A 20,689-nucleotide genomic window follows, 5' to 3' on the forward strand; every position below is an offset into this window, starting at 1 on the left:
ATCAATTTTCATAAAACTAGGAGTGTCAAGTGGCGAGTGCCTGAAGAGGACAGCAGACACTTGCGAGGACTTGCTGCCAGCTTAAATGAACCAGGATTGAGGCGGAGAGAAATTAAAATGTACTGAGCCCCTAATGCGTGCCCCAAACCTTGCTACACGTCTTTATTTACATTCTTTTTTCACTCTTTGGAATATCTCTATAAATGTTATTACCCCTCAATAATAGACATGGAAACTAGTTGAGAAATAAACTACAATTTGCCCAAGATCGCATGACTAATCATTAATATAGCAAGAATAAGATCCAGGTGTTTCTCATCCCAGATCCCATGTTCTCTCCATAACACCTGAGGGATTTGGTCCATGTGTCTCGGGTGGTCTCAGGAAACCACTGACAACATCAAGTCACAAGTGCTTGGTGTGCATGTGAAACAAGACTAGCAAAAGCCATAGGCTCAAATGTTGCTCAGCAATCTGTTTTAGTGTGTTCTCGTAGTTGCGAAGTGTGGCATAAGGACACTGTGTGACTTTAAGGACACTCCCTTTGGGTTCAGAGCCCTCAGCCTCTTACAGCTTCGTTTATTGCATGCATTTCAACTCACGAAGAGGAAGTCCCGCCAGCACAAGGTCATACCACCTTAGGTCTGTGGCTGCATTTCACAGGAAACCAAACCTAAAACAGACCTAGGAGGAGCTTTCTGCTAAAAGACACTGCTCAGCATTGAGAATAATTCGACCCGCTGCCTTACGGATTACCAGCTCCTGGCGCTCCCCGCGATGCCGACACAGCCCCCCATGCAGGAGACCGACATCTCAGCACAGGGCCTTTTGAGGTCCCCACGCTGTTCAGGTAAACTAAGTAGGCCAGCTCCATCTGAGTGGTCATCTCACTGTCCTAAATGATCAGTAGGAAAGAGCTGATACCAAGCAAAAAAGGTTTTTCTAACGTGGACTATTGGGCCTTCTGTAAAGCGTCAAACAGCATAAAGAAAGTCAGCTCCCTTAACTCAGTTTTTAAAGATCCCTTCATTCTGCTGGAGGAAAGAATCAAGATACCTACCCATAAAAAATTAAAAGACTAAATGTTTTCAATCTTCTCTTCCTGAAGCTGGGACTGCCTGACTGTTTGCTACTGAAATCCAAAGGCCAGGCCAGGCCAGTTGCTGGCTTCTTTGGCTGACCTTCATAAGGACAGCTCCGTAGAAAGGCAGCCTCAATTCAAAGTAGGCCGTTGAATGTAGAAGTTAAATCCTGCAGCCCCTGTGGATATATATTTTTTAAATTTTCTAATTTCAAATGGTTTTCTTTCTGCTTTGGTGTGACTTTGGAATCTTGCAGAACGTCCTTCCACTCACAGGATGAGGAGCCTGAGAGTGAGTAAAGTTGGCATAAAATGCTTACCCTCTAAGGGCACCAGGAGGCATCTCTGCAGGTTTTTCTTGGAAAGAACAAACAGAAAATAAATTGGAGTGAGACAGATGAGAGTATAAGTGTGATCAAAGTCTCTATACTTTGAAAGATACTGATGTGGCTGAACTTTACCAATACTGATTTTACTACTTTGTGCCGATGTTACTTACCTGATTAGCCTCTTTGTCTATGTAGTGGAATGGCCTCTCAATGATGCTGTTCCTTTGGATTCCCAGGGGCCACTCAAACCACAGGAAATGGTTATTTCAAAAATCAGGGGGGCTGGCCCTGTGGCCCAATGGTTAAGTTTACGCGCTCTGTTTCGGCGGACCAGGCTTTCGCTGGTTCGGATCCTGGATGTGGACATGGTGCCACTCATCAAGCTATGCTGAGGCAGCGTCCCACATAGCAGAACTAGAAGGACCTACAACTAAAATATACAACTAAGTACTAAGTAAGCCTTTGGGGAGGAGAAGGAAAAGAAAAGGATTGGCAATAGATGTTAGCTCAGGGCCAATCTTTAAAAAAAGAAAAAAAGTCAGGAAGACAATGGTAGGTCAGGCTAATTGGAGGTCTACCAGAGCAAAGAGAAAGCTTCAGAAATCCTCTGAGAAACTTAAGATAAAATTTGCCCTGGATAGGCAGGAGGGGCAACTGGCATCCATTTAACTCCCATCTCTTGCTGGGCAGTCTATATGCATTAACTCACTTAATCCTTATATCCAACTTTGAGAGTTAGGCATTACTTTCCTCTGTTTACAGATGAAGAGCTTGAGTAGTCCAAGTAAATGTTCAAGGCTGTCCAGTCACTAAAGTCAGTAACTCAAAACTACACTGATTTGCCCCTGAGCTAACTGGTAGGAATGGTGGCCAGCGTTCCTTGTCAGCTTCATAGAGTTCGTCTTGAATCCATTCCTGGAGTAGTCTTTGACACCAGCTATCTTAAGAGTGATATGCCTCCTTCTTCTCTCCAAAGGGCCCTCTCAGATGACTCCAGGAACAAGACCATTTTAAAACCGAAGGTCATAGTTTTCTGTACCATCTGGCCAGTGCTGGCCTTAACACCAGGGGACTCTGTTTCTAGCTCACTTTGCCATGAGTCAAGTGCTGTCTTGGAAAAGCTATAGGATTTAACATCTGACCAAGTTGGTCAGGATCAAAACTCTGCTGCTTGGACCAGGCGTGTTACTTTATCCCCACTGGTCCTCAATTCCTGCATCTTTACAATGGAGCAAGATCACATAACACTTGTATTGACAACTATTTAGCCTCAGTAATATGATATTTATATTAAATGAAATATGGTACATACTTAACGCTTAGTATGTACTCAATAAATGTGGCTCTTTCTCCATTACTCTCCTTTCCTCACCCCAGATCAGCTCTGGCCTTATCCCTAAAAGATGTCCACAATCATCATGGAATTTATTAATAGAGATAAATTTATGAATATCTTATTTTAATAATCTCATTGGAGAATAGTAATATACCCCAGTTGCAGAGCTTTCAGACACATTTTCTCATTTAATGATCTTAATAACTTAATGAAGTAGGCAGGGCAATATTAGGCCATTTAACAGATGTTGAAAGTGAGGTTCAGAGAAGTTGATGAGGATGGAAAGCATAGTGAGACAGAAAGAGAGGAGGCTTTGAGATCAGTCAAAACTGAACATAAACGTAGCGTGTAACTTAATTATGTGTCTTTGGGTAAGTAGCTTAACCTCTCTGAGCTTTGGTTAGCTATTGGCATTTTGTAACTTGAAACTGGGTAGAATAAATACATTTTGTGGGTTGCTATGAGGATGAGAGCGAATATACATACAGAGTCTGACACAGAAGAGACATTCAGGAAATGGATAAAGGGCAGCCGTGCAGTGTTGTTACCAAAGTCACATGGAGAGTGGCAGAGCTAAATCTAGAAGTATCCTTTGGTGAATGCCACTACATAAAGCAATTATATCCACCCTCAGAAGCAATTGCTAAGATCTACCAAGACCTGAGTTCTAGAGAGTTCCTCCAGGCTATTGACGACATGTCCTAGCATGAGAAAGATAGAATGTTTGAAGGGATTAAATTATTAAACAGAAATAAGTACTGAGTCTAAATTAGACAAGATTTTTAACAGACTGAGCCAAAATTTCTAGTGATTTTGCAAAGTAGGTTATCAATAAGACTGAGAAATGTCACGTTAAATAGGTCAGTTATCAGTAAACTAACAAAGAAAAATAACCTTGAAAAACAGAGTTGTGGAAAAAAGCATTATGGGATTTTTTGTGGTTTTTGTTTATTTTTGTTACCCTTGTGGACCAAATACTTTGGAATATCATCATGATTATTCAGCTTACTTTTAATCATGTCCTCTAAATAGTAATGACTTATAGATTGCCATTTGAGTGCCTGCTATATGTGGACAATAAATACTGATTGCTTCTCTTTCTTTTTTAGTAAGTATACCTATTCTTACTCTATAGAAGAGGATACCGAGGTTCAGAGAGACTCCATACCTTCTCCATTTCATATAGTGGATAAGAAAGAAAGTCAGAAATGGGACCCAGGTCTACCTGAATCCCAGGCTCCTTCTCTCTGCCTTGTGCTCCATCGGTGCCCTGCTGGATATGTTCAGGGTCATGATCACAACATTGCTTTCTTTCAAGCTAACCAACACCATCTTAGGACCTCCTAGATATACTACGAGCCATAGAAAAACATGTGTGTGAATTTTTATTATGATTATTCCATTGGTGTTGCTAACTGCAACACAATTTCCCAAACACCTAAGATGAGCCAAAAGGTCCAGACACAGCATGGGAATTCAATATCCACGTGCTTTAGGGCACAGCCTTTCATTGCAGTGGGTTCCCTATTGAATTTAGTGTGAGATAAAGATGAGGAGTGGCTAATAGCCCAGGCCCAAACTCTGAGAGGGTTGAAGCTTTGTGGAGTCCCTAAGGACCTGCATTTGGTCATCAGCTCTGCAGAGGCAGAAGGCTAATTTCATCCAAGGCCCTCAGAGTTGCTAGGGCTTAAGGGGTTATCTCACTCTGGCATTCTGGCCCATACATCCATCTTCTGTGACTTTGTTCGATTATTAAGAATGTACTCAAGTTGTAAGTTCCCTCACAGGAGGCAATCTACACAGGAAAACAAGTTACTGTCAGAAGGTAGGTTGGTGAGCACAAAGTCAGAGTTCTTGCAATGCTGGATTCACCAAGCTATTGATGGTCCAACGTCTTGATAGGCACCTGAGAGCCAGTCTGCCTCATGAGTACCTATGAATATTCATAGGTCAGGTCACCCTGGGCAAGTCTAGGCATCTCCTGACCAGCTCCATCTCTCGGAGCATTCTCCACACTCTCCTTACCCAAACTCCAACTCTGAAGCTCTTTCTACTACACTGCTCCATCCACTCTTTGAGAAATAGATAATCTGGGTTGAATTCAGACTAATAGTTCCCAGCAGTATGATTTTAGGCAAGTTATTTAGCCTCTCAGAGCTCAGGTTATCCTTTATAAAATGGAATTGCAATACCTACCTTCTGGATTTGTGGCAAGACATGAAATACAATGTGTATAAATTACATATTGTAGTGCCTAGCAATTATTAAGTGCAAAGTAAATGATAGTGGCAATATAATCATTTGTAGCATAATTATCATGAGTTTATTTTATGTTCAGACAAACTGTCATTAAATTCCTTGGCCTTTTCTCCATTTTTAAGAATTTTGATCTAAACAAGTCCTATTTTAAGATGATTTCCACAGAAAGCTAATTTCTTCATTTTCCTATTTGTTTTAATCATTCATCTATCAAAGCCTTGGTAGTATCTTACAACTTCCCAAGTGTACTGATCCTCTGAAAACATTAAGATTTAATGAAAAAATGATAAAAATTCCTTTAGAACTCTTCCCTTGGCAATTTCAAATCCTCAGGGTCCTTCATGGTATTGATACACAGAAATTGCTCAATAATTACCTGTTGAGCTATCTCGCATAACAGTTCGTAGTTTACAAAATTCTTTCACTTCCACGATCCCATTTGGTCTTTAAAACCATCCTCTGAGCAAAGGAGGATGAGTGTGTGTGTATCCCCATTTTTTAGAATAGTGATACTGAGTCTCAAGTTATAAAATTCGCTGTACAGTTCAGCATACCTGGCCTTAGAGACCTGCCTCACCTCTTGCTGGGTGACTGATCCCAGATGAAAAAGAGGGACAAAGCAAGAATCAATGGTGTGGAAGAAGTTCAATTCAGGAATTAAGTTCTAAATGCACTTGAAGTTACAAACGAGGAGATGATCTCATCTGAGTCCATACTGTGCATTTGTTCGGTAGACAGATTTGGCTCGAGAGGACTCTCACTGAACAAATGACAGAATTGTTCAATATTGAAAAATCTGGGTCATTTGGATTGTTGCCGTACAATGGAATCTAAATTAAACAAGATGTCCTACATAGGGTTCTGGCATTCAGTTAATGGTATCATTATTATCGTTATGATTATTATAAATTACATTACTTTTAGCCCAGTCTTGATTAGATTATTTTAGTGCTCCTTCTTTGGATTTTAAGTTTCTCTCAAACTTCTTTAAGGCCCTTCTTATCAATAACAGCTCCTCAGAAAATCATCAGCATACAGCAAGTGCTTACTAAATGACTGTTTTAAGAACAACAGTGCTTTCACACTGGTCTTAAGATGTCCATGGGGGAGGTAGGGCTGGCCAGACCTGTCTTCACACCAGGGTCAGCCTGTAAGTTGTAAGATATGTATATATAGCAATCCCTGAATCTTGGTTTATTTTCTTATATCTTTTTTTTCCCTAGAATTTCCCTTCGGTACTGCCCCAATGCATTAATCCTTCAATGGAAAGTCCATCACAGTTGGGGATGTTCTGATTCATCTGGGCCTGGCAGGACCTGCCCCTAACCAGTCTGATCCTGCCATCATTTATGAGAGCTAAAGGGAAACAGGGCAAGGAGAACAGGTAAACCTTCCAAAAAAATAAGGAAACATCTAATTAGGCTCTTGATAATCTACTTTTTTTTGCTACAGTTTCATTTTATCTGCATAGTAAAATAAGTTTAATGATAAGAGAGCAGAAAGAGGGAAGATTAGAGACAGGAGGAGGAGGAGGCGAAGGAAGGAAAGAGGACAGAAGGAGGGAAGGAATATGAGAAAAGAAAGAGTGAATGAGAAAAAGAGAGGATCAAGAAAGATGCTCTTTACCACAAAATGGAAAAAAAGGGGAGAGAAAAAACCTTACCACTGAAGGAAGGAGTCCTTTCTGCAGAAGAGAAAAGGAGTTGGCTTCTGAATACAAAAAGCAGGAGGATTAATAAATTCCAAAACTACCCATTGCATCAGTTCATTAAGGGTGTTTTCAAGAACATTTAAATAAAAAATAGATGCACATGCACGTTGCCTTGAGACACTTCAGGGAAGTTACTTGTTACCAAGACAGTTGCAAAATCTTTTTTAAAAATATGCCCATACTTAACAGCAGAAAAACTAGGAGAGCAGACTCCCTTATTCCTCAAAAAAAAATCTATAATAACAATCTATTTGACTTCAAATGCCCCTATTCATTGGAAATCCAATAAAATTAAATGTTACATTTAATTAAATTTAGCTGATTGCCCTGACCAGGGTGTAGAATTACAAATCAAATCAGCATACATCTTCCTCTAAGTAGGAGCATCTCTAAATTGTAGCTTTCTCATTTTTGATAGGAAAACAGAGAAAAATTGCATATAATTGTGCATCTGAGAAATTTTGGTTTTAACATGTTTACTCAAAGTTCATGCGTGTGCTTGCACACGTACACACAGACACACACACACACACACACACACACCCCAGCCCCAGCTTCCCCACATGTACACACACCACTTCCTTCCTCATCTGCTAATAGCATTCCTCATTTTGGATGTGTGGGACGTGAGTGTGGAGAGAATCAGATGTATGTTGTACGCATCGTATATTCGGTCCTTTTCTGGTGTTCCTGTTTTAATGAGAAAAAGCAGCAAGCCTTAATTTAGACCCGCTCTGCCAGCCCTGACCCAGTTTTAGCAATGCAGCTACATCTCACCTTCCTGACTGGTCCTAATATTTTCTGCCGGAATTCCTAGTTGCCTTCTGGTCCTTTCCTAGATCTTTTCAGGTACATTGTCATTATTAGAATGACGTTTCTTAAATTTTAAAATAAACAGAGGCTAGTATTTTTATAAGCTTTATCTTCGAGGACTAAGTGTGAAAGGTTTGAGAGCAAAAACACTTCTTTACTGCAAAAGCATTGTTTTCCCTTCATGAAATATTAATTTTGCATCAGGTGAAATGTAGCAGAAATATTTATGATAAAATGTCTCTTCACAAGCTCGGTTTGGTAGCACTGGTGAATTCCCTGCGGAGAACAAGAGTTCTCCAGGATAACAAGGAAATGTGATGTGTTGCTTTACATATTTCCAGTTGTTTAAACTGCTTATGATACCATAAGGGTATTAATTATTTTCGGATTAAGATCCACACCAAAATCCAATCTATTTATAAAACAAGGCTTTCCTCCCTAACACAGTCCCTGACACCCCAGGGGGGTTCCACGCTCAGAAGCAGCCATTCTGGTTTGAATGTCCAAATCTGAGTATGTTGTTTGGAAATCTTAAGCATGCGCTCATCTATAAAGCCTTGTTTTCTTTTGTTTGGTTTTCTGAAATAGTCCTGTGTTTGAAACATCAAGTCCAGTATCTTGACACAGAGCTTTTCAACCCACAAAGTAGTTAGAGACCTAATCAAATATAATCACTGGGACCATCACTTCCAAAACTGTAGGATTATTTGGCCAAAATGGATGGTTGGAGCAGCAACCTCTTTATTCTCAGGACCCCAGCAATGCTGTGCGCCCCTCTGGCACAGCCCTCTTTATATCGTGAGGGGAGGGAAATGAGCCTTACAGGGAGGCAACATAAGATAGAGCACTGTTTCTCAAACTGGGGTTCATTTTGGACCCCCAAGGAACTCTAGCCTCTTGGGGGGGGGGTCTGTAAATCCCATGAGAACTCTACTACTGAAAGGAAAGCATAGATTTCTAAGCCAAAATAAATTAATTATGAGCGTATTCTGGCTCTTTTGCCTATGCTTTAGAGCCTAGCATACGGTCAGATAATTTTAGTGCCCAGGTTGGCATTTATGGTTCTATTTGCATTGGCATCTAATGTTTACCACAGTCGGCATTTTCCCTTGTTGGAGAAATAAACAGGCATCATGAAAAGAGCTGGCCTCTCCCTGTGGCCTCCCCGAGGACCCAGGGTCTCCTCCTGCCTGGTCTCCCGCTGACCGTAGGCCCTGCGAACAGAGCTCAGTCTCCTCTTGGGACCCCGGAGTGCTCCTGCCAGCATCCCCACGGCAGCGCCAACTCTGGACAGATTAGTGCCGTTTGCACCAGGTGCCCTGCTGTGACTGACAGATGGCGCCTGAGCGTCACTTCCCTTTGACAGCAAAAGCGGTGCTCAGGCTTTATTTCTGTGGCTAACTAAGAAGAGAAGCTGAAAGAAACGCCCCTGTTCCTATAGAAAGTGAGTGTACAAAACACGATGAGATTTTCCCTATGGCTGGGTTGCTGCAGCCCCTCGAGGTCCCTGAGTCAAAGCCAGAGGAGCACTGGTATTTATAGCCACATTTTAATCTCACTCCATCACGATCATTTACAGCACCCCGGAGAACACAGATTCGTGCTCTGAGAGCAGGGCCTTGCTGGGTGGCCTCTAATTCCTCTCTCTGGATGGTGCCCAGCACATAGTAGGCTTCATTAAATGTTTGCAGGATATGTGAACCAATTCCACTTCATACGACAGTCGTGTGAGCCTGGACTTTACTTACTCGTTTTCTGTAGGCAAAATCCAACAGAGAAATCACTGCTCGCTGAGATTCGAAGCCTCTCTCACTCTCATCTATGTCATAAACGTTTGGATGTGGTGGATTTTTCCTAAATGTTTCACTGCAAATTAACTCAGAAATAACTAAACATATGGAGGATTCTTTATGAGCAGCGGCAGTTCCTGTATTTCCGTTTAGGGCAAATTTGGGACAGCAGGGTGAACGAAAGTGTGATTGTTTGATCCTTTCTCAGAGAACGAGAAGATGTCAGTGAGTGGAGCTGGGCAGACAGAGATAAGCGTGGACTGGTGCTCTCAGGTCCCCTTCCTCCTGTCTCACAGCCCATCAGAGTACATGCAGTGTTGAAAAACTATCAAGACCTGGGCTCCACCCAGAAACAACTGAACCAAGCCTTCTGGGGTGTCAGTCCTTTTTAAAGCTCTCCAGGTAATTCTAAAGGGCAGACAGGTGTGAGAATCCACGCCTGCCCCACTGCTGGTCACTCACCGCAGATAAGTGCTTCTCATTTCTGGAGACTAAAACCTAACAGTGATAAAGGGCGTTTAATTAAAGTTCAAGTTAATGTTCATCACTATTTCTCCATGTCTTAGATACCTTATGTTCTCATCTAATCCACAGCAGAGCCTTGCAGAAAGCTGCTGTGTTACCCTCATTTTACAGATAAGCAAACTGAGGCTCAGGACAGGTAGACAGCTGTCCCAACACTAACTAAAAAGTGTCAAGGCCAATGGTTTGCAATATCAGATTATTATAGATGGGATGGAGAGCAGGTTACTAAATGTCTGCAAATGTCCATTTGGTTGTGTATAAAATCAGCATGAGGGGCTGGCCCAGTGGCGCAGTGGTTAAGTTCACGTGCTCTGCTTTGGCAGCCCAGAATTCTCTGGTTCAGATCCCAGGCATGGACCTACCCACCAATTATCAAGCCATGCTGTGGCAGCGTCCCACATATAAAGTAGAGGAAGATGGGCACAGATGTTAGCTCAGGGCCAATCTTCTTCGGCAAAAAGAGGAGGGTTGGTGGCAGATGTTAGCTCAGGGCTAATCTTCCTCAAAAAAAAATAAAATAGTGGGGCCGGCTCCGTGGCTGAGTGGTTAAGTTCGCGTGCTCCACTGCGGCGGCCCAGGGTTCGGATCCTGGGCACGGACATGGCACCGCTCATCAGGCCACGTTGAGGCAGCGTCCCATATCCCACAACTAGAAGGACCTGCAACTAAGATATACAACTGTGTACAGGGGTGGGTTTGGGGAGATAAAGCAGAAAAAAATATATATATAAAAAAATGAAAAAATAAAGTAAAAGCAGAATGAAATATGGATCATATTCAGTTACTGTGGCAGCGACAGGGGAGACATGGCAGGTGTTTGATGTCCATTCTATTCTTTTTGAAAATACACGTCAGGAAGGGAGGGGCCCTGTCTTTCTCTAGCACATTGGCTTCATAACCCTATGGATGTGAAATTCTTCCTGTCTGACTCACCATGGCTCGTGCTCACCACATCCTTTACAAAATGACTAAGATCAGATAAGACTGTGGCGCTCTCACAAGGGTCATCAACATTCTGAGTAGGGCAAAGCACTGCTGGCCTTGTAGAGTGCCATCCATTCTGTCATGCTGATGACACCACTTGGCTGATTCAGACGCCAAGGTGGGTCACTAAGCCCCCAAATTTTGCTTTTTAAATTCCAGAAAAGTTTGGGCTGTCTTCATGACATTTTAAAATTCCTTTCATACAATAGATTGCTCACGTCTCTCCAAAGCCAATAGTAAAATATCTTTGTGAACTTTTATTAAGATTTTAATATACAAACCTAATAAGTGTTGATGTTACAAATCAAATAACTTACAAAGGTTTACATATAAGGCAAAAGTTAAGGATTCCTCGCAGGCCCCTCCTGCCCCTCCCTGTTGTCCTCTGTGTTAGCGCTATGGAGGGAGTTCTATTAGGGAAGACAATAAAGTATGAGAAACATAATAACAGATTTCTCAACTTTTTGAAACCACTTTTTGTCATCAAATATGGATGAATTGTAGTTTTTTAAATAGTACTTTTTAATGAAATCTTTGAGCTGGAAGAGATGTATTGGGCCCAACCTGCTCGTTTTTCAGGCGAAAAAATTGAAGCCCAGAATGTCCCAGTGTTCTGTTCAATGCTGCACAGTCTACCATGGGAGCAGGCCTGAAAGGCAGCTTCCCTGACCACCTCCCCAGGCCTCGGATCCAAGGCTTACTGCCTTGGAGGGGACAGCCCTGCACCTTGTGATCCCTTCACCCCGTCTGTAAGAGCTAGCCGCGGGCCAGGAGCATATGGAGCCCTCCATAACGATCAACTTATTTTATCCCCTGTCAGCGCTCCTTCAGCACTGCCGGTTAATGCACTCAGAGGAATGAAGCGATTGTATAAGCAAGATATTTAAGTGGTAGATGCTCTCAAAGTGGGGAAGGGCGATACAAATTTGTCCTGCATGACCATAATCAAGTAATTTAATTCCTTTAAATATTGATATAATCTAAAACTCAGTGTCGATAACCCTAGATACCCAAACATAACATGACTGATGTTAAAGCAACTTGCAAACCTTACAAGGTTATGCAAGTAATTGTATATTCATATTTCCACAACATTTTATAGTTTGCAAGACATTTTCAGATGCATCAGCTTATTTCACACTTAAAACAATACAGTAAAAGAAAGATAAGGACATCATTATTTATAAATGAGGAGAGATGAAGTGCTCCCACAATGGCACACAGCTAGTTAATGACAGCACTGGAACTGAATGGAGTCCCTCAATTTCCAGTCCAAGAATCTCCCAGCATTTGATGTGCATTGTTTGTATTATATTGACGAATATATTTGAGTTCTCTTCCCCACCACTATGGAAGAGACAACTTCCAAAGAGGCCACGAACTAGACACTTCACACAGCATCCAGAGAGGACTGTCGGTGAACGAGAGCCTAATAGCCACCTCCCCTTTCCCTGCTGTCATTCACTGACCTAGAAGCATCAGATGGAGGATGTGGCTGTGGGGTAATACACGTGGCGTCTGAGGACCTGGAGTCAGTCCTAGTTCTTTAGTCACTTTCCTGCAGTTACTGGTCCAAGAGCACACAGCTCAAGTCCAAATCTCTTCTTTTCTCATGCGTGATACTTGATAGTCTTGAAAACTTAAAAAATTCATTTTCACATATGACCAACATCAAGCTGCTGACCTCTGTGGTCCCACCAGGCTGTACAAAGCCTCTCGGGCACACTATGCAATCTAACATCTTCACACCTTTGCACCTAGCACTCCACCTGCCCAGAACACCTTTCCTAATTCTAAGCCCAGAAGACACAGACTTATTCTGCAAGACCCAGCTCAAGTATTCTCTCCTTTATGAAGATTCCCCTGGCTCTCCAAGGCAGAACTTGGATTTGTTTTGTTTTGTTTCTTATGCATCTGTTTTTACAAAGCCCTTTGCTAACAGCCGTCATAGAGGGATGCAGAATCTGTATCATACTGAGCTTTAGGAGTGCCTTGAGGGCAGGGGCTGTGTCTTATTGGCCACAATAGTTGTACCAAGTAAGTTTTCAGTAAATGGCAGTTGGATAGATGGGTGGATGAATGGATGGACAGATGGATGGCAGAATGATCTAGAAGTGCCTAAAGCTCAGTGGGGTGCAGTTTAGTGACTGGCTAGGAAATGGAATTTTTGAGTCCTGTGGATCTGGGCTCTTATTGCAGATAAGGGATCTTGGGCACATGATTTAACCTTCCTGAGCCTAGTTCTCTCTAACAGTGAAATCCGCTCTCTAACCTGCTACACTCAACCGGGAGCCCCAGGAGGCCGATGGATGGAAACCATGTCAGTGGCTCCTCAGCCTTGGCTCCTTGTTGAGTTTGTCCAGTAGGAGAAAGCAGCAGGAGATTCAGGGCAGGAGGAACGTGAGATGGGGATTTTCACCACCCACCCCCCGCCACCACAGCTCCCTCCCTGCAGGTCCCTCAACTGGAAGCCACAGTTCTCTCTCCATCGGCCCTGTCTCTGGGTCCCAGTGACCTCTGGCCTCCCTGACCCCTCCAGGCCCAGGCACGGTCACAGCACCCCCAGGTCCTCCACTGTTCTTTGTGAATTCCCTCCACTCTGTCCACGCCTTTTAAGTGGTCTCTTTATTAAACTCAAATTACCCAATTTGAGGGGACCCCTGTTTCTTGCTGGAACCCCAAGTGATACTGTGAGTAATATGCTTTATCCCTCCCAGGGCCTTTGTGTAGATTAAATGCAATCGTTGATGGAAAGCCCCTATTAAATGCTCCCAGGGTCTCCACTGCTAATTTGTGTGGTAAATTGGGCTAATGATCTCTCCTACGTGGGTGAATACAAGCCACAAATAAAATGCTGTGTCCTATGTGAAGCGGTATATAAATGTAACTCCCAATAAATATTTCATGGCAAAGTCACACTTTGAAAGGAGAAGCATGCCTTCTCCTGCGCATGCGTGAACGCCCCTGAGCAGAGCCAGCAAGCCTGGGCTAACGTGCCCCGGGTGCCCAGGGGAAGCGCACAATTGCACACCAGGGAAAACCGGGCTCAGGATAAGTTTGCTGAGCTCCTCAGGGCAGATGGGATGAATGCTGACAGAAAGAGGACAGCATATCAGGGGAAAGTCCCCTCCCCCACTCTGCTCCAGAAATAAACCAATTATTGACCTGGATTGATTCTCTTTCCGTCATTTCCTCTGAGCCGGCACCGGTATCCTATTTTAACAAGAAACGACAGTAGCATGTTCACCAGAATTAAAACATGATGTGAAGGCCCAGTAACGAGTTTGCTTTTGTTTCCACAGGCTGAGTTGAAGATCCCTCTTATTTGCCGGGAGCCAAGAACTATGAACAGGCAGTAAGTACCTCAACGCCCCTGTGAGCTCAAATCTCCCATCTGCTAGTGGGAACAGGAGTCAGATCCTGGCATATGAACTAAGGAATGATGCCAATGTGCCCCCCAACGGGGAGGGCATGTCCAGTTTCAAGGCCGAGCCTGAGAGGCCGGGGTTGAGGGTATGCGCGTCAGTGTTCAGAGAATGCCTTTTCCAGTAACAGTGGGTTTTTGTGGACAGGCCACTTGTTCTCGCCCAGGATGGGTGTGTGGTTGGGGCAGGGGCGAGATACCCCAGCACCAGAATGCCAGACGGGCACCCGGAAATACCATCCATCCCTCCACACCCTGGTGTGTGAAGGCAGATCTAAAAGAGCAATGGTTCACACACTTGTTCCCACACCGAGAACCTGGAACTCAACTTTCTCTTTGTGGAGCACCTAGCATGGGTCGTGTGGTCCCTTTAGGATATCCACATGTGTATCTGGTTCAGCAAAAAATCTATCCCGCTCCTGATGTCTATTAACACAGTAAAATGATAGCAGGCCTCCAAGTGTAAGAAATATTTATAGTGAAAAAAGAGACCTTTAAATTGAGAAAATTTGGTGTACTAATTTTAAAATCAATCTACTCGTCTATTTATTTGCTTTGTTTTGCCAATTGGCAAGATAGCACTGTTATTCTCCTCTGTGGGAAATGAGAAGCAGGGGGATGGTGGGAGAAAGAACATGGGTTTCTGAGTCAGGCAGACTGTGTGGAGATCCCTTGCTCCATCAGTTTACAGCTGTATAATATTTTGGAAGTTGCCTAACCCTCTGGATATTTGAAAAGTACTTCACCCTCCCTCTAGAAAGCAGGATCTCGCTTGGGGCCTGCCTGGTTTCTGGGTGGATCTCTGGTCCTGGAGAGAACCTGGAGGACAGCACAGGGTAACCGGGTTACACTTGCATCTCACAGGTGGGCCCTGGGTACAGGGCTGCTGTCCAGAGTGACATGGAGGCAGCAGCCCCAGCATCACGGCTACCCACAGATGCCCACGGGTGTCAAGGTGGGCCGACCTGACACAGAGCCAGGCCCACGGGATGGGGAAGCTGGAGCTGGTGCTTTTCCTCTTGCCACGAGAAGTGGAGCCAAAGCTCCCTGGTGCACTGTTCACAGATGGGCTGCTCTCCTGACCCGGAACCTAACTTAGGGAGTATGTCCTCCATGCGAGGTGCTCAGACACGCTTCTCTTTGATCCTACAGTGGGGTTGGACGGCAGGCACCATGAACTTCTCTGAGCATCAACTTCCTTGTCTAAGTGACTTGTCTGAGGTAGCACAGAGAGTGCTGACAGAGCTGAGGCTGGAATGCAAGTCTGTCTGACTCCAAATCCAGTGCTCCTTCTGTTTATCCCACCACTGCGGGAAACTGGGGAAGGCACAAGCTGGGGAGGTAAGGCAAGTGTAGTTTAGAGAGCTGGCTGATCTGGGGTCACACAACAAGAGGGTGAATTCTCAGACCCACAGTTATGATCGGCGATGAATGTGGCAGACAGCCGCCTCATTATAAGATAATCAAATAAGTGGTGTGTGGTGTTTGAATCAACAGCAGGGCAGGTGCATTAGTCTCCAAGGGCTGCCAGAATAATGACCACAACTGCGTGGTCCAGACAACCAATAATGTATTCTGTCACAGTTCTGGGGGTTAGAAGTCCCAAATCAAGTGTGGGTTGGTCTGTGCCCTCTTCTAAGGCTCCAGGGGAGAATCCTTCCTTACCTCCTCCAGCTGCTGGTGGCTCCAGGAGTCCCCAGGCTCATGGCTGCGTCCCTCCATCTCTGCCTCCCTCCATCTCTGCCTCCATCTTCACATGGCCTTCTGCTCTGTGCCTGTGCCTTCTCTTCTTCTGCCTGTCTCAAATCTCCCTTGTCTTTTTCTTTTTTTTTTTTTTGAGGAAGATTAGCCCTGAGCTAACTACTGCCAGTCCTCCTCCTTTTGCTGAGGAAGCCTGGCCCTGAGCTAACATTCGTGCCCATCTTCCTCTACTTTATATGTGGGACGCCTGCTACAGCATGGTGTGCCAAGCGGTACCATCTCCGCACCCGGGATCTGAACTGGCGAACCCCAGGCCGCCGAAAAGCGGAACGTGCGCACTTAACCACTGCACCACGGGGCTGGCCCCTCACTTGCCTTTTTCTTATGAGGACATTTGTCATTGGATTTAGGACCCACATGCATAATCCAGGATAATTTCATCTCAAGATCCTTAACTTAATTACATGTGCAAAGACTCTTTTTCCGAATAGAGTCACATTCACCACTGCCAGGGATTTGGATGGGGACATATTTTAGGGCCACCATTCAACCCCCTATGGCAGGCTTTATTTTCAGACCCCCATCCCTCTTTGGGGGCAATGCAGGGTTACTTTGACAATCCCAGCGATATTTGCTGTGAGCTTCCATCTGGCTTTGTGGTTGACAGTCCTGACCTTCATCCCTGCTTTAATTTCTGTCTGTGATCCCACCCTGTGCCAAAGGTCTCCCCTATAAAGAGGAGGATATGTCCCTTCTGGGGACTTCACTACCTTTGGTTTTCACCAGACAGTTGGCAATTGCTTCTCATCAAGTTTTCCAAAGGATAGCTTTGTGATTTCAGCCTTAGAGTCATGTCAGATAAGAAGCTGCCAATACATAGCCTAGAGAACAGACCAAATCATCATAACTTCATAAACGTTGGTTTCCTCCTCTCAGGATGCTGCATCAGAATCTGTACTTTCACAAGATCCCCAGTTGATCTAGCCACATTAAAGTTTGAGAAGCACTGGACTAGAACAGTGGTTCTCAGCACTGGCTCCTTTCTGGAATATTCAAGAAGTATCTACAATATTCGCCAAGATATGACTGGGAGAAGGCAGCCACATGTCAGACATTGCGTGAGTGTAGTTTGGAAATTTATGACCCTCCTTCACACACACACACACAGAGGGTTTTGTTCTGCTATGCCTTCAGGGGAGCACTCCTTCCTTTGTGAAAATCATTAACCCAGTTAATTCAAACCAGTAGATTTTAAACCTGACTGAGCATTAGAATCATCAAGGAGGCTCTCAACAAAAAGCCGTTTCAGTGTCCTTCCCCAGACCAGAGAAATCAGAACACCTGGACAATGGAACTTTCTTTTAACACACAACTGAGTCTAGTCTGCAGCTGGGGCTGCAAAATGCTGATTTGAGGTGTCTTACAATTCTATAACCTGGCATTCCTTACAGTTTTATAACCTGGAATTCTAAATGGCCTTTGTAATGACAGCTAATTTCTTACCATCTCCCATCGGGCACCTTTACAATGAATGAATGAATAAACACAAATGAACAATCAGAGATAGATTATACATACACACATATGTGCACATATATGTATACATATCTACATATATGCATATATGTGTATACACGCAATATAAGTATACGCACAAGTATTGCCTATAAATGCATCAGTTCAGTCAAAAGCATGTACTGAGTATACACTGCTGGGCACTGGACTAGGTGCCTCCCTCATAAAGATGAATAAGATTCAGTCCCTGCCCTCAAAGAACGTTAGCCATAAGTTAAGCAAATCATTTTAGTATTGTGTAGAAAGTGATGGGAGAGTTCCACAAATGCGAAGGAGTCCGGATGTCATGATTCTAAATTGCTCTGAAGTGAGCAGGCTATTTCACATTCACTTTTTTTGCAACAAATCTTTCAGCTTTCCTATCAATAAAAATAGTACCTAAGGGTTGCTTCCTCAGAGCCCATTGGTGCTGTCAGAGAGATGTGAGCAGACCTGCCCGCTGCCCCATCACGCCATCAGGGCGGGATAAAGGGGTCTTAGGGTTGGTTTCCAGTATCTCTTCATCATTCTGCAAAGAACTGATAAGAACTTTGTGCTGCGGTTCTGAGTGCTTGGGAAGAGACAGAGGCCACTAGAGTGACTGCTTTGAGCCCCTTTCCAGCAAGCAGACGCCCTGCACCCGGCCAGGCCGCTTTGGGAACTCGAGAGGAAGATGCTCTTGAACATCCCGGATTGGGCACTGTCGGGAGAGCAAGCGCCCCCAAAGTATCCACTTTGTAACAACAATGATATTACATATTATTCAGTACAAGCACAATATTCCTGTTCTAAAACCCAAAATATTCTGAATTCCTAGTCCTAAGGAATTTGGATAAAGAATGGTGGACCTATATTTTATCCAGTGGTTTATTTTATCTTGACCTTGGTGTTGAACATTTCCATTGTTACTGTAAAGTTTTATGAGGCAGTTTTATGGCCAAGATTAAACTTGATACTTTATGCTCTAGGAGTATTAGAGTAGGCTGTGTCACCATGGTCCCCAGCATGCAGTACTGTGTGTCCTGTCACATGTAACACAATTATACTGTGATGGTGTCTTATTACAGAGGCACCCAGGGTCAATCAAATTATCTGACAATAACCTGGTATTGCTTCTCTTGCATCAGGGAACTTGGCTTTCATGTTTGTTTATTTGGGGAAGAATTTTAATGATAAACAAAATAGATTTTAATGATAAATAGAGTTTTAGAGCTAGAGAAAATCTTAGAGGTTGGAATTCAAGCTTCCACACATGGTTGTAAACCCCATAGCAATAGCCTTGTGAGATCAAATCGAGACTCTTCTTGAATACTCTTAGGATAAAGAGCTCACCACCTTCTGAGACAGGGAGTTTAGAAAGTGTCAGAAAGTTCCTCTGTGTATTGACATCAACAAGGCCAGCTTCAAGTCAATGTTAATCGTTGACCTCATTGCTTAGCAAAATAACCACACTCTCCTGCAATACTTTTCTCACTTGAATTCACTGTCTAGTTAGAGAATGAAAGGGTAAAGTGAGTAAAAAATTGTTGACCGTCTCCTATAGGACAGTCACTCTGCTAGTCATTTTTGCATGTTGATCTGTGTTTGGCTGTCTGGCTACTGAGCACTAAAACACCCTTCCCATGTTGTCACATGAGACCCACCCCCCAGCTTGGGATAAAAGTTTTCCCAAATTCAGGGTCCAGAGTTAAAGCCACATCTCTCTGACTCCAAAATCCATGATCTTTGTGCCATATTGAACTGCTTCACAATGATTAAGAACATCATCTTGCGTATTTCTCATCAGGGACACATCACGCAACTGAATGAGTGTTTTGCTTATTAGAGGAATATTATCTCTTTGAAAGCTTGTATGCTAAAGTCCACTCAGTCACTAGCTGGGGGTGGATATCAGCTCTTCTCAAAAGGGCCCAGCTCAATGGCTGATACACAGGAGATGCCCAATAAACGATGTTTCCCCTTATATGTACGCATGATAAAACTCACTGTAACTTCAGGTCATTATTTTCCTTCATGATATATGTGAACAAGCCCTGCCTTCAGTCTCAGGGAGCAACTTCATTTTGATTTGCAGGAATTGATAAGTGTAAATTCCACCGAATCTTGGGTAAACGAGAAGCAGCAATTTTGGCATCCTGAGATCAGAGTCTTGCACCCAGCAGAGTAGCCAGCATGGACTGCCTTCCTAGTTACCCAGAAGTAATTACGAACCAACATTTGGGCCAACCAGACCTGTCCACTAGTGCTATCAGTCACATAGCTAGGATTCCTCTTCGTGGTTGGCTGGTAATTAAAAAGATGCAAGCTGTGAGAGAGCATGGCTGAGATACAGGGTGAGAGTTTGCCAGAGGTTGTAGACATGGCCAGCGAGAACTTTGCAGGAGCAGCAGGTGTGGTTGGCCTGAGATTCATGAAGATGGGTGGTGATGAAAGAACAGGGGATTTTCAGATAGCCTTCCTTCTCTCTTAATGGCAACATTGCCAGCTGGTGATGGAGCTAGCTGACTTCACTTGCTTTCAGCCACATGGGAAACGTTCAGCTGAACAAACTTAGTCTCCTGCCAACTATCCACAAGGTTGAACTTCTCATGATTATGGTCTTTAAAAATGTCACAAAGAATAACGGAAACTGTGACTTACTTTAATATTTGAGTTTATTCCTATCACACAAATAATGTAAACTTATTGTAGAAAATTTAAAAATACAAAAAATATATATGTAAAGAAATACTGCCACTAATCAAACCACTGAAAAGTGGTCAAAATTATTGAATATTTTTCCTTTTAGTCTTTCTTATACAATTATGCATCTTATTTTGTCTTTTAACGTTAATATATCATAAGTATTTTCCAATGTTATTAAAGTCATTTTTATAGCAATGCAATGTCCCATCAACTTAGGCATCTCATATTTTATATTCTTCCACTGCTAGAAAACGACACAACTCATGAACTAATTTGACAAGCTCTATTAATATATCCCTGTCCAAATGTTAAGATTTTGTGTTTTATTACCTGTTAATAAGCAAAACCAGCCACTCCAGGGAGTCTTATGAGCCAGACCAATGTTTGGAGACCCTGACCCACAATAGCAGTCTATAATGATCACATAGCATTGCTTACATAAATGTGCAGAGAAAGCGGAAGTGAGGCCCAGCATGTGTGGTTGGATACTCTGTGAA

At 43.4% G+C, this 20,689-nt stretch overlaps 1 protein-coding gene across 1 annotated transcript in view; it reads left to right on the plus strand.

The window, feature by feature from the left end:
• The first annotated feature begins 722 nt into the window (after positions 1–722).
• CLNK (cytokine dependent hematopoietic cell linker) overlaps positions 723–20,689 on the plus strand; it is a 155,621-nt gene continuing 135,654 nt past the window's right edge. Inside the window, exons 1-2 of the mRNA XM_046656422.1 lie at positions 723–850; positions 14,131–14,183. Of these exons, the coding sequence (XP_046512378.1) occupies positions 14,173–14,183 (11 nt within the window). The 5' untranslated portion in view covers positions 723–850; positions 14,131–14,172. The remainder of the gene's footprint in view (positions 851–14,130; positions 14,184–20,689) is intronic.

Source organism: Equus quagga, chromosome 3, assembly GCF_021613505.1.
Source record: "Equus quagga isolate Etosha38 chromosome 3, UCLA_HA_Equagga_1.0, whole genome shotgun sequence".
NCBI lineage: Eukaryota > Metazoa > Chordata > Mammalia > Perissodactyla > Equidae > Equus > Equus quagga.